This window comes from Mauremys reevesii, linkage group 3 (assembly GCF_016161935.1).
Source record: "Mauremys reevesii isolate NIE-2019 linkage group 3, ASM1616193v1, whole genome shotgun sequence".
Lineage (NCBI taxonomy): Eukaryota > Metazoa > Chordata > Testudines > Geoemydidae > Mauremys > Mauremys reevesii.
This window is the reverse complement of record NC_052625.1, coordinates 86,770,095-86,786,929: the sequence shown is the minus strand read 5'-3', so window position 1 is coordinate 86,786,929 and position 16,835 is coordinate 86,770,095. Positions and strand designations below refer to the sequence as shown.

Sequence of the window (16,835 nt, the reverse complement as noted above, 5' to 3'; positions counted from 1 at the left end):
TCTGCTGTTTCTCTTATCTCATGTTTGGAATATGACAAAACTTATTAAAATACCAAACTGAAGGGGACACTGATGTTACTAAGAACTTATACGGGAGAAAAAAACAGTGCCAATTGGAGTGATGCAAGTGAATGTGGAGTATAACAATAAGTAGTGTTTATTAGACTTATATGTAATTGAGAAAGGAGGGCCAGCCCTGCAGGGCCATGAATGGTTACATAAGGGTAGATTAGATATCTATAAAGATTCTGCAGTCACTCTCAGCAGACTCCACTAAAACAGTTGAACGACATCTGGAGGGATACTAAGTCAGGCATCGGAAGTACTCAAGGAGGGCCCAGGAACTCTAAAACACATGAAGGCTAAAACAATCCTAGATGAGAAGGCTCAGCCCAAGTTTCACAGAGCTTGACCTGTCCCTTACGGTATCTTCTCGAAGTTAGATGTTTAATTGGAACATCTGGACAGAGAGGGCATCCTTTCAAAACTGGCCAGGATTGAGTGGGAAACTGCTACTATTCCAGTTGTAAAAATGTGTGGTGCAGTAAGAGTGAGTGGAGCTTTTAAGGTCACCATAAACCCTAGACTGAGGGTTGAAAAATATCGTGTAGCAGGGTGGATCCCCTGCTCCTGCTGTGAGGGGTTTAAAAGCAGCCTGGCAGAGCTTGAGAGCTGTGGCTCTCAAGGCTGGGCTGATGGAGGAAGTAGCCCCAGCTGGAGGCCACGCCCCAAACTGAGCGACAGCTGGCCCCTATAAAAGGCCAGGGAAGCCAGAAGCTCAGACAGTCTCTCTGCCTTCAGAGAGAGAAGGGCCTAGCTGCAGGGAGTGTGAGACTGGATACCTGAGTGAAGCAGGGCTGGGGAAAGGCTGAGGAGTTGGGGAGCTCCAGCCTGGAAAGCCCCAGGCTGCAGCCTAGCAGTGGGCCAACAGGTACTGAGGGTTGCAGAGGGCAGCCCAGGGGTAGGCCAAGGCAGCAGGTCCAAACCCCTTTGCCTGTGATGAGTAGGCTGATACTGCAGTCTGCCCCAGAGTGTGGGGCTAGACAATAACTGGCAGTAGCCAATACTGAGGCAAGGTGGGGATAGAGGGTGGGGGTTCCCCAAGGAGGGGAGACCCAGAGAGAAAGGAGTTACTGCCAGGGGCAGCACCCCATGTGAAAGGGCACCAGGTCCAGGGAGGGACACGGGGGCCAGAGGACAGGCGGATCACCAGCCTGCAGAGGGTGCTCCAGCGCTGGACAGAGCTAATTCCCGGAGTCACCAGCAGGAGGCGTCGCAGGGGTGAGTCCGACTCGTCTACATATCCCCTGCCTTGAATTGAAGATATTTTTGCACCACTGGCAGGGGGACAACGATTCAGCAAAATTGATTTGTCACAGGCCTACCTATGGATGGAAGTTGAGGGAGAGTCTAAGGCATACCTCACAATCAACACACAAATGGGTCAGTACCAGTTCAACAGACTAGTGTTTGATATTGCTTCAGCTCCTACTATATGGCAATGGGCAATGGATCACGTTTTGCAAGGTATTCTGGGTACACAATGTTATCTGGATGACATTATTGTGACTGGTGGAAGTGATGAAGAACATCTGGAAACCCTGAAAAGGGTATTAAAATATCTGGAAGAATACAGGTTACAAGCTAATTGCATAATACGCTAATTTTTCAAGGACATGATAGGTTATTGTGGGCATGTTATTGATGAATAAGCCCTACACAAATCTCAGGAGAAGGAACAGTCCTGGACGCTCCCTTGCCAAAGGATGTGTCACAGTTTAGATCATTTCTGGGATTCATCAACTACTATAGCCGATTTGTACCAAACATAGCAACTCTATTGCATCTGCTGAATTGTTTACTGCAGTCTGGTCAAAAGCAGGTTTTGTCATGTGAGTGTCAAAAAGTTTTTCTAGAAGCAAAACAACAGGTCACATCAGACAATGGAGGGATAGCTCAGTGGTTTGAGCAGTGGCCTGCTAAACCCAAGGCTGTGAGTTCAATCCTTGAGGGGGCCATTTAGGGAACTGGGGTAAAAATCTGTCTGGGGATTGGTCCTGCTTTGAGCAGGGGGTTGGACTAGATGACCTCCTTAGGTCCCTTCCAACCCTGATATTCTATGATAACCCATCCTTGCCCAACAAGTTAGTATGTGATGCTTCCTCACATGGAATTGGGGTGGTTTATGCCAGTACACCATGCCACAACTACCCCAATATGAAGAAATGTGTTCCAGTCCTTGAGGAAATAACCACTGCTAACAAAAGCCAGGTGAATGACTTCAGTAGACAGTGTTGTGAAATAAAGATCTAAACTATTAATTTGTCTATCTGCATTTCTAAAGCACTCATCACCATGGTATCTGGGCACCATATACATATCTGAGAGAAGGATCTAGTTCTCCTTTCTATTTTGAGCCTCTTTTTCAAATGGGATTAAGTGTGGTGGTTGCTTGCCCGGTCACCATGCTACTTCAGTACTGGGGAAAAGCCTGTTTCAAAAAAATCAGTCTTGTGCTCAGCCTCAGAAGACTCAGATTCATTCTGGTCTTTGGTGATAAGCGTGTTTCATCCTGAGGGCTTTTGATGGAAAATGCTTTCCCTATGGTCCCTGAATGTTTCTGGACTGTCAGCTGAAGTGTCCCTGTCAATCACAGCTGCCATAGTGGGTTAAAGGGGATAGGCAATTTCTGAGACACCTTGTCCCTTCCCCACTGAGGACTTCAAATATTCTTTCAGTAAAATATATCAGTATTGAAGTCTTTGCTTATCACTGTTGATGTTTGCTGACTGCCTGCAAGCTGAAGCAAAGAGTACTATATATTTGGTTGATGAACAAAATGAACATATCAGGGACTTTTGCTGCAAAAAATAGTGATCAATATGAAACATCTGTGCAAGATCCATTCCTGTTCCCCAAGCCCTCTCTGTTTCCATCCATGAAGGGCTTGCTAACAGCTGGCTGTATCATTATAATAAAACATAAAGGCCCAGTTTCATCTCAAGGCTCATGCTGGCTCAAATCATACTGATTTTTCTTTAGTGTAAAAGCAGAAACCTGGATACAGTAAGGAATGGCCTTTTGTGAACTCTCTCTTGCAAGGCCAGACACAACCTAATTCTTAATGTTGGAAAAATACTTTGAAATGGAAAGTGCTACATAGGAAAGGAAAAGAGAATCCCTGAAACTAGTGCTTAAGAAAATGGGATGCAAGTCAGCTGGGCAGCAGATGAAAACCTAAAACTCTACATTTCTTTCATTTTAGTGGCTCCTGAGGTACTAACAAGAGCCGAGCCAGCTCTTCAAAGTTCACTTCAAAGCAGGTGCGTGAATTTTTACAATATTAAAATGATCTTTCATGGGCGCTCAGTGCCTGTAGTTTGAAAATGAATTGGGTTCAAATGCACAGTTTTCCCCAGGTATTAGCTCCTTTGTGAAGCCATACGCAAGGGTATGGATTTGATTGGTTTAGGTGCATTCACACAGGTTCACCAAAACCAGAAGTCAGAGCAGTGGCCATGTGACATACCCCACTGAATATAATTCTAATATTAGGGCAATTTACGGTATTTCTGTGGAACCAATTACATCAGATAAAATTAGATTAGAGAGTTTTAAAGGCTCTAGCAGGCAGAAGCCTCAGAATGCTGGCAGATACTCAGAGAGAGCAAAAAAGAGTTTGTGCATCCAGTTCTAACTCAAACTTTGTAGATTTGGACAAAATTTGTATTAACGCTAGTGCTAGTTCATAAATTGAAACTTGTGCCAAGGCTTAGTTTGAATCTCTGAGAGGTCTGAATCAAATGCTTAGCTGAGCTCTGCTGTTAATTTCATTATGAGATGAAATGGACTGCAAAAAGGCAAATGATTGGTTACAATCCCACACATCATTCAAACACTTCTTATCTGGACTGTTATATTTATTAAAATGTTTGCTGTTCTCATTTCAAGTGCTGAAGCTAAAATAGTCAGTCACCTAAATAAAAACAACTAACATCCATAAAAAAAGTTGCTCTTGTTGGCTCTGGATTATTAAACTGTATAGTCTATTATTAGAATAATTGGTCTTTAAGATCTGTCTACTTTATGCTTGTCTAAAGCACCCAATAAGTAAGGGACTGATCCCGGTTCACGTTATTGCCACTTTGTGCCATCCCTGTGGTGGAAAGAAGCCACAAAGCTACTTTAACTGGGTGATTTATGATTCCGACAGCATAGGGCATCCCAAGCTGATGTACAGCTAACAGCAGCTCTGGAAAACACTCTGCCAGCCTCATTGGCATAGGGGATGCACTGGAGGGGTAGGGACATGACTGGAGTGCCATTGTGCTCTGATCTGCTGCAGTGTTTCCTTTGCTGGGGGCCAGAAGATAGAGCAGTTGTGAGACTGCTCTAAATTACTCTGGGGGCAAATTGGCTGCTGGCAAATCCTGGCTTTGGAGAGCACAAAGGTAGCACAGAGCCCCAAAGGTATAGTACAACTCAGTCAGGCATAGACACAGGGGCCTAACGCTTTTATAGAGAAAATAAGAGCACAACAGTGGAAGAATCCAGAGGAGCAGATAGCTTTCCCCTGTTGTGTCTTTTTCCAAACCAAAGCCTTAAGCTTTGTATTGCATTCAGTATGAAATGTCACAGGAATGCCTTCATTTAGAACTGCTCCATTACATTCTAATCCAACTCCTGGGATCAGTACATTAAGTTCTTCAGACTGTAATTATTCTTTGAACCTCTGGAAAATGATTCAAATTGCATCATAATGAGCCAGCTGATTAGGTAAAACAGAAACAAAAAGTTTGAAAAAGCTGAGGATGCTGAATGGACCTTTATTTTCTTTAGTGTAAAAACAGAAATGTGGATGCGAATCAAAAGACTTTAATTCACAGGCCCTCTATGGTAGATCTCACTCCTGTAAGCTTTTTTGTTTTGTTTTGTTTTCACATGACAGACTCAGTTTCCAGCTGGCCTTTGCTAAATCTACCTAATCCCAGACTACAATTAGCAACAATATTTCTCTACTTACGTTCCAGTCTATAGTAACAAAGAACAGGTGCCGTTTAATTTCTTCAACTCCATCGAGGCCAGCACCTGCCAAGACAACAAGAAGAAAGAGTCAAAATAAAGCCAAGCCAGGAGGAACATGCTGTATTCTTTAAAACCATCACCAACATATCCCTCCCTTCCCCTTGAAACAATTTAGAAATGTCAGAAATTGTTTAAGCCATCACAAATGTATACAGCTAGGAAAGAAAAACCCTTGAACGTGAGAGTTTTGATTGTAGGCTTGTGTCGGGTCTGCCTAGCCAGTCTTTCATGCTTCATATTAGATAAGGAAATAGAATCATAGAGATGTAGAGCTGGAAGAGACCTCAAGAGGTCATCTAATCCATCCTCCCACACTGAGGTAGGACCAAGTATGCCTACACCAGAGGTTTTCAAACTGGGGGGCATGTCCCCCTAGAAGGGCGCAGAGGAATGTTTGAGGGGGAGGAGCAGTGATGGCAGGTGGCTTGGGGCAGCCCTATTCAGCGGGGTTCAGGGAGGGAGCACCATTTCCACCCCTTGACCCTCCTTTTCTCTCTATTTTTGTCTGGATTGAGGAGATGCCACCAAAACTTGTAACTCAAAGGGAGGCTTTCAGCTCAGAAAGTTTGAAAAACGCTCATCTAGACCATTCCTGACAGGTGTTTTCTCTAACCTGTTCTTAAAAACTGCCAATGATGGTGTAATACTTTGGGGTTCAATCCAGAGCAACGAGAGGTTGTGTCACTGCCTGCCCTGTAACCCTGGGTGCCTTAAATGCTCAGCTGCTGTGGCTCACAGTCCAGAAACCCTGAACATCTGTGCTGTGCAGCCCTGATTCAGCACTCTGACCCTAGCAGCCTTCCTACAACACAACAGCCAGACACTGGTCTCCACCAGCCTTAGTTACTACTTGCAGAGTGACCCCAACACACTCCCAGTCCTGAATTTTCCCCTGCCCTGGAGTGTCCAGCCCTCTCCTGGAACACTCAGAGAAGTAATAAGGTTCATCATTCCTCTGAAGGGACAAAAGCACAGCTTACTACTTTAACTGGAGCTAACAATCACTTCAATTCAAACACAGCACTGGGTTGGTTTAGTTTCAAAGAGAGAAGTTTATTAGCAAAAAGAAATCGGTTTTAAGTGAATTTATGTGCAAGGGATAAGAACAAAAATGGTTACAAGCAAATAAGTAAAAATACGCTTTCTAATGGCTAAGACCTAACTTGTCAGCTACTCTCTTTGTTCAAGATAGATTTCTTGCTGATTTTTCTTTTTTCCAGCCATGGCTGAGTTTCTCTCAGTCAGGACCTTCCACAAACATACAAGGTGCTGGAGTCCCTTGTTTTCCTAGGTGACAGATGCCAAAATGGCTCTCTGTTTCCCCTTGTATCACTCAGAGTTCATTGACTCTGTTTTAAGAGGCAGGATGACCTCATGCTGTTCTTTCCTTCCTGTGGACATCCCATCCTTGTGCTGATTTGTATGTAAATGAGGCTTTCATTGTTTTGAGTCCAAAATGCTACCTTCCCTCCAGTCTGGGGGGAAACCTGTTTTTCCCTGCGTTTGGTCACAGAATTTAAAGCATAATATCACTGAATATCCATAATTCCCCATATAGTGTTCATGTGTACATTTCACAATGATATGAATCACCAGCATGTCACTGACTTTCACAGAAGACGTTACTTAATACATTTTGTAATACAGTAATATTGTATAGAATTATTTGATACTTATCATTTGAGGTTCAGACCCCCACAAGAAGCTACCGACCCCACTCTCCAGGTTGATAGCTTTGTTTATATTTTATGTAAATACACCTTCATTGTCTCGGCCTGACGACCAGGCTGGTCAGACAAACACATAGTCCTTTGTCTACAACAGATTGAGCTTATGGAGACAAACATATTTCTAGCACATGTCCATCACTCTTTGTACATAACTCAAGCCTACATATGTAAGAATATTAATGATCTTCTCTACTTCTTATTTGTCTTTACACCTTCCTTCGTTCTATGTCCCTTACCTAAAACAAACAAACAGAAAACAATAAAACTATAGCCTTTCTTTAACATTTCCCAGCCTCTTAACTCGAGAATCTCTTGAAATTATTTTACCATTGCTGGAAGTGTGAAGTTTCCCAGTGATCTCTCATGTGACACCTTTTGGGGCATATACCATGAGAACAGTGTGTTAGATGTAGTGAGTATGTCAGGCCTGACAAGAGTTGCTGACACACAGTTGTGAACCACCAGTCGGATTAGCTACTAGGTTCTGGCTACAGGCATCTGTTCAAAGTTCTCCTGGGTCCATAAACTAAGGGGCACCTTTTATGCTTCTTATTATCCATACTACCCCAGTGCTTGCTTCACACCCATCTGGGTCACCCAGGCCAGTAGAGAGCTCTGTCAACCCAATGTGTGAAACCAGATCTCTTTCCATCCTGAGCCAGCCCTGCTCCCAGCGGAGTGCTGGCCCACAGCTTTCCCAGAGGCTGACTGCTCTCAGCCGAGTACAGGCCCACAACTATTGACCTAGTTGTGCCAGGATCCCATCACTCCTAGCAGATCCTGGACCCTAGCCCCTTTCAGCTTTGCTCCAGACCTACCAAACACTGACTCAGTTTCCCCAGTGAGGGTTTACTCCCTCGATCACTGTGTCTGGCTATAGTACACTTGTACCTGAGCCCTCGGCCTCAATCCTGTTACCTAGTTACAGAAAACAACACACCAAGAACACACACCTCCCTGCATTTCCAGTCAGAATCCTGGAATAACCTTTAGTGTTCATAATGACTCAGGCTATAGGTGGGGTAGTGAGATTCATCATATCCACATCTGCTAGCTTCTATCAGGCACACCCCATTATGTCCTTCTCTGGTGTCCCATGGGCATAACTTGCAAGTCCTCTTCTGTTAGAGCTGCTTGCAGTTGTCCTGGTCAGCAAGCTTCTGTTGCTCCAGCTCTGTCTCCTTACTCTGACACCTGGCCTCCAACTCTGTTTGTTTCTCCTCCACTAGCAGCCTTCTGAACTCCAGCCTCCACAGCTCTAATACTCTCGCCACTTCTGCCGCCTCTGCTGGATCATCTGTGGAACCATCTGCTTGAGCTCTTGCATGCCCTGTAGGAGAAAAAGGGACCCCTTCCCCAGTCTGGAGCAATGCCCCATCTTGCCTCATGGCATACGAGTGCGGCATGGCCACCGGCTCCGATTTTTTCTGATCAGCTGCTGACAGAGCTCACTGCACACAGCTCTTCTAACTGCTTCTTGGTGAGTTCAGCATCTGTTTCTTTGCTCTTCCTGCCTTCTCTATGGCTTACTCCTCTTTACACCTTCCTTTGCTCTATGTCCCTTACCCAAAACGAACAACAGAAAACAATAAAACTATAGCCCTTCTTTAACAGTTCCCAGCCTCTTTACTCGAGAATCACTTGAAACTATTTTACCATTGCTGGAAGTGTGAACCTCATTCAACCAGCAAACTGTATATAAATCCTGGCTCAATTGTGTCACAGAAGGGGATTCCACAGCCTCCCTTGGTAACCTATTCCAGCACTTAATTATCCTTATAGTTAGAAAGCGTTTCCCAATATCTAACCTAAATCTCCCTTGTTGCAGATTAAGCCCATTACTTCTTTTCCTACCTCCTGTCGAAATGAAGAACAATTGATCACCATCTTTTTTATAACAGCCCTTAACATATCTGAACACTTATCAGATCCCTCCCCAAATCTTCTTTTCTCATAAACATGCCTAGTTTTTGCAGCTTTTCTTTATAGGTCAGGTTTTCAAAACATTTTATCATTTTTGTTGCTCTGCTCTGGACTTTCTCCATTTTGTCCACATCTTTTTTAAAGTGTGGCACCCAAAACTGGGCACAGTACTCCAGCCGAGGCCTCACCAGTGCTGAGTACAACAGTTACCTCCCTTGTCTTACATACAACAATCCTGTTAATACACCCCAGAATAACAGGCTTTTTCACAGCAGCATCACACTGTTGTCTCTCATTACATTTGTGATCAACTATAACCCCCAGCTCCTTTTCAACATTGCTACAGCCTGGTCAGTTATTCCCCATTTTGTAGTTGTTCATTTGATTTTCCTAAATATAGTACTTCACACTTGTCTTTATTGTATTTCATCTTGCTGGTTTCGGACCAATTCTCTAATTTGTCAAGGTCATTTTGAATTCTGTCCTCCAAAGTGCTCCCAAGCCTCTCAGCTTTGTGTCACCTCAAATGCTGTAGGCACACTCTCCACACCATTATCCAAGTCCTTAATGAAAATACTAAACAGTACTGGACCAAGGAGTGAACCCTGTGGGATCCCACTAGATATGTCATCCCAGTTTGACAGGAAACCATCAATGACTACTTGTTGAGCATGTTTTTTCAACCAGTTGTAAACCCACTTTATGGTAATTTTATGTAGGCCACATTTCCCTAGTTTGCTTATGAGACTGTCACGTGGGACTGTGTCAAAAGCCGTACTAAAAATCAAATATATTCTCTTTATAGTTTCTCTCCTATCCACTAGGCCTGTAACCTTGTCAAAGAAGGAAATTAGGTTGGTTTGGCATTTGTTCTTGACAAATCCATGCTGGCTATTACTTATCACCCTATTGTCCTCTAGGTGCTTACAGACTGATTGTTTAATATGTTCCAGTATCTTTCCAGGTATTGAAGTTAGGCTGACTGCTCTATAATTTCCCAGGTCCTCTTTGTTCTCTTTTTTAAAGATAAAGTTTCCCAATATCTAACCTAAATCTCCCTTGTTGCAGATTAAGCCCATTACTTCTTTTCCTACCTCCTGTCGAAATGAAGAACAATTGATCACCATCTTTTTTATAACAGCCCTTAACATATCTGAACACTTATCAGATCCCTCCCCAAATCTTCTTTTCTCATAAACATGCCTAGTTTTTGCAGCTTTTCTTTATAGGTCAGGTTTTCAAAACATTTTATCATTTTTGTTGCTCTGCTCTGGACTTTCTCCATTTTGTCCACATCTTTTTTAAAGTGTGGCACCCAAAACTGGGCACAGTACTCCAGCCGAGGCCTCACCAGTGCTGAGTACAACAGTTACCTCTGTTTGCCCTTCGCCAGTCTTGTTGGACCTCACCTGTTCTCTGTGAACTCACGAAGATAATTATTTTGATTCGAATACCCGACAGCGGTCTGGGTCTTCAGTGGCACTTCAGCGGCAGGGGGTCCGTCCCTCGCTCTGGGTCTTCCGCGGTGAAGGACCCCCCCGCTGCCACAGTGCTGCCAAAGACCCAGAGCACCGCCGGGTGAGTAAAAAAAATTAAAACGTTAAAAAGGCACGTAAGGTGTGGGGCCCCCTTAGGCGCAGGGCCCGATTCCAGGAAATCGGGGGAATCAGCCTAAAGCCGGCCCTGACTGGAAGGCACTCAGATACTAAAATGAGGAGTGTGATCTAAGAGCCTTATAGAATAGAGAGAATAGAATAAAACTAGGTAGGACTAGGAGTACAAAGGGCTTCCTGACATGGGAGCAATGGTATTACTGCTACCTAGCACTTACAGAGATGCATTTGTAACCACCTTGTGAGAGTTAAGTTTTATTAACTCCAGTTAACTGATGGGGAAACTCTGGTGCATATAGTTTAGGCTCAAATTTACACAAAGAGTCAGCTCATTTGGGGTACCTCAAAACTGGTTCTCATTTGTATTGGCACCAAACACACCCAATGTCATAGATACTTTTTGTTCACTAACAACTTTCTTATGTTTCTTACGTATACTATTGATTATTTAGCAAAACTTCGTGGGGTTTGGCAGCACATGTCTAATTCTTTCATTACTTTTGCTTTATGTCCTCATTTAATATCTTTCTTGTTTATTCCTTTCAGCACATTTAGTTTACTGGCTTGAGGAAAATCAGCAGGTGTTCAGTAATAATTAAACAACTATCAGATTTGACTGAGTGTGCCACGTGATTGGTTGATTTGTTTTTATTAATAGCATCTTTCATTCTCCCATGAGGGAAAGTAACACCTGGAGATGAAGATTCTGCATTGCAATTTTGGAGCCATTTCCTGTGAGATGCTGAGAATCTCCAGATGTGTTGAGCATCTCAGTTCCTACTGACATTAGTGGGAACTGAGAACACTGAGTACCTTGCTGTGGGTGCTCAGCACCTCAGGGTGCTAAGTCTTTTATTTGCAATACTTGTATTTCCAAACAAGCAGTTTTGTAAAAGGTCTTGTCAACTCAAGCTTTTGTAAAATGTGACATCTGCTTTCGATGCACACAAGACAGTATTAGTGTTTGCCAAAGTGCTCTGATCAAGAACTGCATTCTACAGCCTACTTAACATTGGCTCATGACTAGGTATTAAAAACAAATATTTCTTGCATATTACATGCAGGGCTGTCAGCCATGTATATGGGAAAGCTGACCCAATAGGTATGTTTACAGTTTTGATTTGTTCTCCCCTGGTATTCTGAACATAGACTAGGCTGCTGCCAGAAATCAGTAAATACAAAAACTTGGCCAGCGACAAACCTTGTTCCATGGATTTCTTATGAGAAATTTTCAATCATCATCCAAGTTCAAGGACAGTCCAGATTGTCTACTAAACATATATGGCAGGTCTGCTTCTGATTTCACTGACACCAGTATAGCTAAGTAGAAACTCCACAGAAAAAAAACAGAGTTACACTAATATAAACCCAGCATCAGAAGAGTATCAGGACCAGCAAATGTGCTTAGAAGAACTGGAGTCTATCCCTGACTGTGCCAAAGAATGCTTATGTGACGCTGGGCAAGTCACTTAAACCCAAATTTCTCACAGGTGGTTGCTACCTGTGTGTTCCTTACTTTATGATTGCCCAACTTGAGACACTTTGGCCAGATTTGCAGAAGTGCTGATAGTTCACAGCTGCAACTGAAGTCAATGGGAGCTGTGCTTTGAACATATAAAATGACAAAAAAAGTGCTAAGTTTTCTGAAAAAAAAAAATCAGGTCTTAGGTGTGTTAAATTGGGCACCAAAAATCAGTCAACATGTTTTGGCTCTGTGCCTCAGTTCCTCAACTGTAAATTGGGTCTAATGTCACCCCTCACCTAAAAGAAGTGCTATAAAGATTATTCACTAGTTGTTTGTGAAGTGCACTCAGACATTACGATGAGAACACCAGGGAAATGCCCATGAGGAAATTAATAATTCTGTATTCAGTGCAGGGTTTGAATGGTATGTGGTTAAACATAAAAAGAATATTGAATGACTACCCCCACAGAGAGCACTGACCATCCCGTGCAATGAATGAGGCCAGGATCCTGTGGAAAAAACAGTATGTGATCATATAATTAAAGATTGTGGGTAAAATTTTCAAGAGTGCCTAAGTGACTTAGGAGTGTAAGTCCCATTTTCAAAAGGGGTTTTAGGTGCTTTGGAGCCTATGTTTCATTAAAGCCAAGGGAGACAAATTGAGATTGGACTGGCAATGCCAATTCTGGCCTGTCCTAACTTCTGAGTGCTTGACTTTGCAACCTTAACTTTCTTTTGAACATAGCTATTGAATATAATTTTTAATTGATTTAATTGTTAAAAAAGGGTCTGAGTCAACTGCCATTGGAAAGATTCCCACTGATTTCAATAGATGTTGGATTAGGACCAGTAATAGCCAATAAATTTGCTTCAACAAATATCACCTCAGTAGTTAAGCAACATTTAGGTTACAAAAATCAGAACAATATTGATTTTATTCGCTTCATCTTTGTAATCAAATAGAAAGAGCAGTTATTTACCCTAGTGGTTATCTGAGATCTTGTGGTCAGTGTGACTCCCTTTTTTGGCATTTTATATGTAGGGCTATATGAGCCTTGTGTGTGAGAGATTGGAAATTATTGAAAAGCAGTGTCTGTTTGGTTTCCCTTTGCCTTCTCATGCTCTTGTGTGAGGAAATAAAGGAGAGAGTGGTCCCAATCTCTTAGTTCTCTTGCCATTCGAAGCCTGTGTTAGTTGAGGACTCTGAAAGTGAGGATTGAGGGGTGTTTGTGATTACAACATCCTGAAGAACCATAGTTTCTGTAGAGTGATTGTTCTTTCTTCTTTGAGTATGTGTGAGTGTGGATCCTGCTGTAGGTGACTAGCAGGGGCGGCTCTAGGCACCAGAAAACCAAGCTGTTGCCTAGGGCGGCCAAATCTAGGGGGCGGCAGGCTGGGCAGGCATGACTGCGGAGGGGGCGCTCGTCCCGCTGCTCGGCTGGACCTCCCGCAGGCATGACTGCGGCAGCTCAAGCGGAGCCGCCGGACCCGCGAACCGTCTGCAGCCGTGCCCGCGGGAGGTCCGCTGTTCCCGCGGCTCCGGTGGAGCTCCTGCAGTCATGCCTGCGGCAGGTCCGCTCGTCCCGGGGCTCCGGTGGACCTGCCGCGGGAGCTCAACCGGAGCCGCGGGAAGAGGGGACCCGCCGCGGGACCGAGGAAGGGCGGCGCAGCACACCGCGCTGCCTGGGGCAGCCTATTTTCTAGAGCCGCCCCTGGTGACTAGCAATCAGTTCCCCTCAGGATGGTGGGAGTGAAGAGTTTCAGCTGCATCAGTGATTGGAGAACTGTTCCCCTGAACTTGGTGGCTGCTCTGGCTGCCATATCAAGAGCACAAGATCGGAAAGTTTCTGAAGCAGGTGACAGATGCAGCTTGTGCTCTGGTGGAATGTGCATGGATATTCGAATGGAAAGGCTCTCCAGACAACTGATAACTGGTGGAAATGCATTACATGATCCACTTGGAAATTCATTGTGGTGAGATGGCTTGGCCTTTGGACAAACCAGAAATGACCACAAAGTGGCAAAGAGTCAGACAAAACTTCATCTTGGTCCCATTATGGTAATACAGCGGACCTGTGGATAAGTCTAAAGTGTGCTGTTTCTTCTCTACCATTGATGAGTGTGGCTTTGGGAAGAAGACTAGCAAGATAATTGATTTTTGGTGATAGTCTAGACCACGGTGGGGGCGAAACTGGGGTGTAGTCTGAGTACCACCTTGTCCATATGAAAGACCGCAGTCCAGCTATGAGAGTCTAGTGTTCACTGACTCTCCAAGCTGAGGCGATAGCCACCAGAAAGATCCTCTTGATGATAAGGGTGCACGGCATGTTCTGTCACTAGTTCAAAGGGAGGGTCCATAGTCCATATGCTTCAGAAGAATAACAATGAGGTCTCATGAGGGAGTCAGGTCCTTAAATGGAGGGCTAATATGAAGAAGGCGCTTAAAGAATTTCAGTATCTTTGGGTGTGACTATGCTGGAGTGTGACACACTGATAATGCCGCCAAGGGGACTTTGAGAGAATTAAATGATAGTTTTGCCTGTTTCAGGAACAGCATAGTCTAGGATCTTCAGTGTTGCTGCCTCAACTGGGTCCAAACCATGTTGGGCTGCCCATATAGAAAATCTTTTCCACTTTGAGGCATAAGTCTTCCTGGTGGAGGATTTTCTGCATTGTATGAGAATCTTTTGAACCTGTAGGGAGCAGTCTCTCTTGGTATTGTTCAAACAGCCAACATCTGAGCCATCGGGTGTAACAGCTGCGGGTCTGGCTGCTGACCTTGATTCTGTGATATGTCCAGGCAGGCCAGGAGGTGAATGGGATGGCACGGGGCCATCTGTAGCAGATGTGACAGCCAAAACTGTCTTGGCCAATAAGGGTCTACCAAGATGTCTGTAGCCTTGTTTTTCTTGATCTTGGACATTATCCTGGAGAATTGTTGTCAAGGCATATATGAATCCTCCAGATCACTGCAAAAGAAATGCATCTGGCAATAATCCCAGGCTCACGCCTTTTCTGGAACAGAAAGTCATGCATCTGACATTGTCCCCTGTGGTAAAGAAGTCTATTATGGGGATCCTGCCGGGGTAGAATATGAGGTCTATATAAACTCCTTCAGTGACCCCTTGTGGTTGGTCACTGGGTGACTGTTTAAGAAGTCTACCAGACCTTCACCGAGCCCTAGGAGGTTTAGACCTAGTGGGATTATCCTGTGTTGATGTCACCACTTCAGTAGCCTGATGGTTTCTTGGCAGAAGAGGGGATGATCAGGCACCTCCTTGTTTGTTTACATCATGCATCACCAACATGTTGTGTTGCAGGATTTGCACTGCGGAGTTCCACAGAACAGGCAGGAATGCTATGAAGGCCAGTCTGATGTCTCAGCTCCTGGACATTCATGTGTAATCTCAGGTCATCCCGACAGCATGCCCTTGCATCTGTAGGTGGTTCATCTGGGTGCTCTAGCCCACTGAAGCATCTGTGATAAGTGTCTGTTGGGGAGGGGCAGAGAATGGGACCAGAGATGGCAATGCCGCTACCAGTGCCAGCACAAGTTTCTTTCTTGGCACAATTTTTTCTGCACCAGTCTTCAACAGAGATGCTGGATAACACTGGCTTGTCCACTCACAGGCTCTCAGGGTATGATGAGACTCATGAATTGTTCCAGAAGATGGAGTTTGGCCCCATGTCCCCCTAAACAGAAGAGGCAACTCCTATGTCCATCTTTTAAGGGGATTTGTCCATAGCAGGATGGATAGGGTTTGACGCTGGTAGGTTTAGGTCTGCCAAGTTAAGAAGCGCTGGGCATGAAGGTGTGTACAGGGGGAATCTAGCTGTTGATACTCATATAAGATGGGTTGATATGAACGCAACAGTCACATATGAAGATAATCAAAAGAGTTCTGAAGAAATTAAGAAGGTTTAGCCAAAACTAAGAGCTAGTGGGTTAGAAACTTGCCAGATTCTGTCTCACTGCAATAAATAAGAGGAGGGACCTGAGGGAGGGTTGCAGTCGCTTCACTCTTTATGCCTTTGCATAGGAGCATGAGGAGACACATGGTACATGTGCAGCCCCAACAGACACTGCTACTTTAAAATGTCCAGTCCCATGCACATGAGGCGCATGAGCACCTTCAGTGGCTCTACACTGACACATACTTGAAGAATGTTAATTTTTGTACATTAGCAAAGCCCTAAAAGGTCACTCCGCAGCACAAGGACACAGATAGCAAGAGGGAAGTTCCATTTTCCACACAAGATTATTATTAGAAATTTCAAGAACCATAGCCCAGCCAGATGGTGATGTAATTGGGCTGCCAAACATCTTGCTAACAACTGTCAGTCAGAATGCTAATGCTGTGACTGCTACATGTGGGATCAAATAGTAGTAGTAGATCCCTTCATAACACCACCTCAAGCGATTGAACAACTAAGTATGAAAGCCAGAGGCAAAACATCTCTCCTGCACCATTTGCTTTTTACACATCTCGGAACAAGTTACGTGCTTAATTTAGCTTTGCTCTTGTACCCCTATTCCCAATAAAAAAAAAATCTAAATAGCATAAAGAGTTACAGGAGATAACAGCATCCTGCTTTTCAAAAGTTGTATTTACACTATGATGTGTCTTACTTGCAAAAAGGAAAGTAATTAATTAGCTGCCAAAACCCAATGGGTGCTGATGTCAGCCAACTGTATATTTAATGAGGACCAATTAGTTATTTCTTTTCCTGTGACAGACCTTACAGAAGTCAAAGATCAACTATTCTTCTTTTCCCTGAGGCCTTTTCTTTATAGTCACCTGCAATTTCTAGAGCAATATATTCCCACTGATACAACAGAGCATATACAGAAGAGCTAAATGATGTGGCTGATTGGTGGGAAGGATACCTTATGGTATATTACACACACACACACACACACACACACACACACACACACACACACACACACACGAAAATCTTACTTCCCTTATTTCTAAAGAGGAGAAATTGTTCTAGAGTAAAATAGCTTTTGTTCTT

General features: G+C 43.9%; 1 protein-coding gene and 1 long non-coding RNA gene across 12 annotated transcripts in view; one reads left to right on the top strand and one right to left on the bottom strand.

The window, feature by feature from the left end:
• RPS6KA2 (ribosomal protein S6 kinase A2) overlaps positions 1-16,835 on the bottom strand; it is a 445,421-nt gene that overhangs the window by 60,788 nt on the left and 367,798 nt on the right. For all 11 annotated transcript variants that reach the window (XM_039528713.1, XM_039528712.1, XM_039528709.1 and 8 more), the window contains one exon: positions 5,024-5,088. In XM_039528713.1, coding sequence (XP_039384647.1) covers positions 5,024-5,088 — 65 coding nt within the window. The remainder of the gene's footprint in view (positions 1-5,023; positions 5,089-16,835) is intronic.
• Positions 1,350-5,079, top strand: LOC120400263. Its single transcript, XR_005595655.1, has 3 exons — positions 1,350-1,443; positions 3,266-3,323; positions 4,949-5,079. It is a non-coding gene; the product is annotated as an uncharacterized LOC120400263 (long non-coding RNA).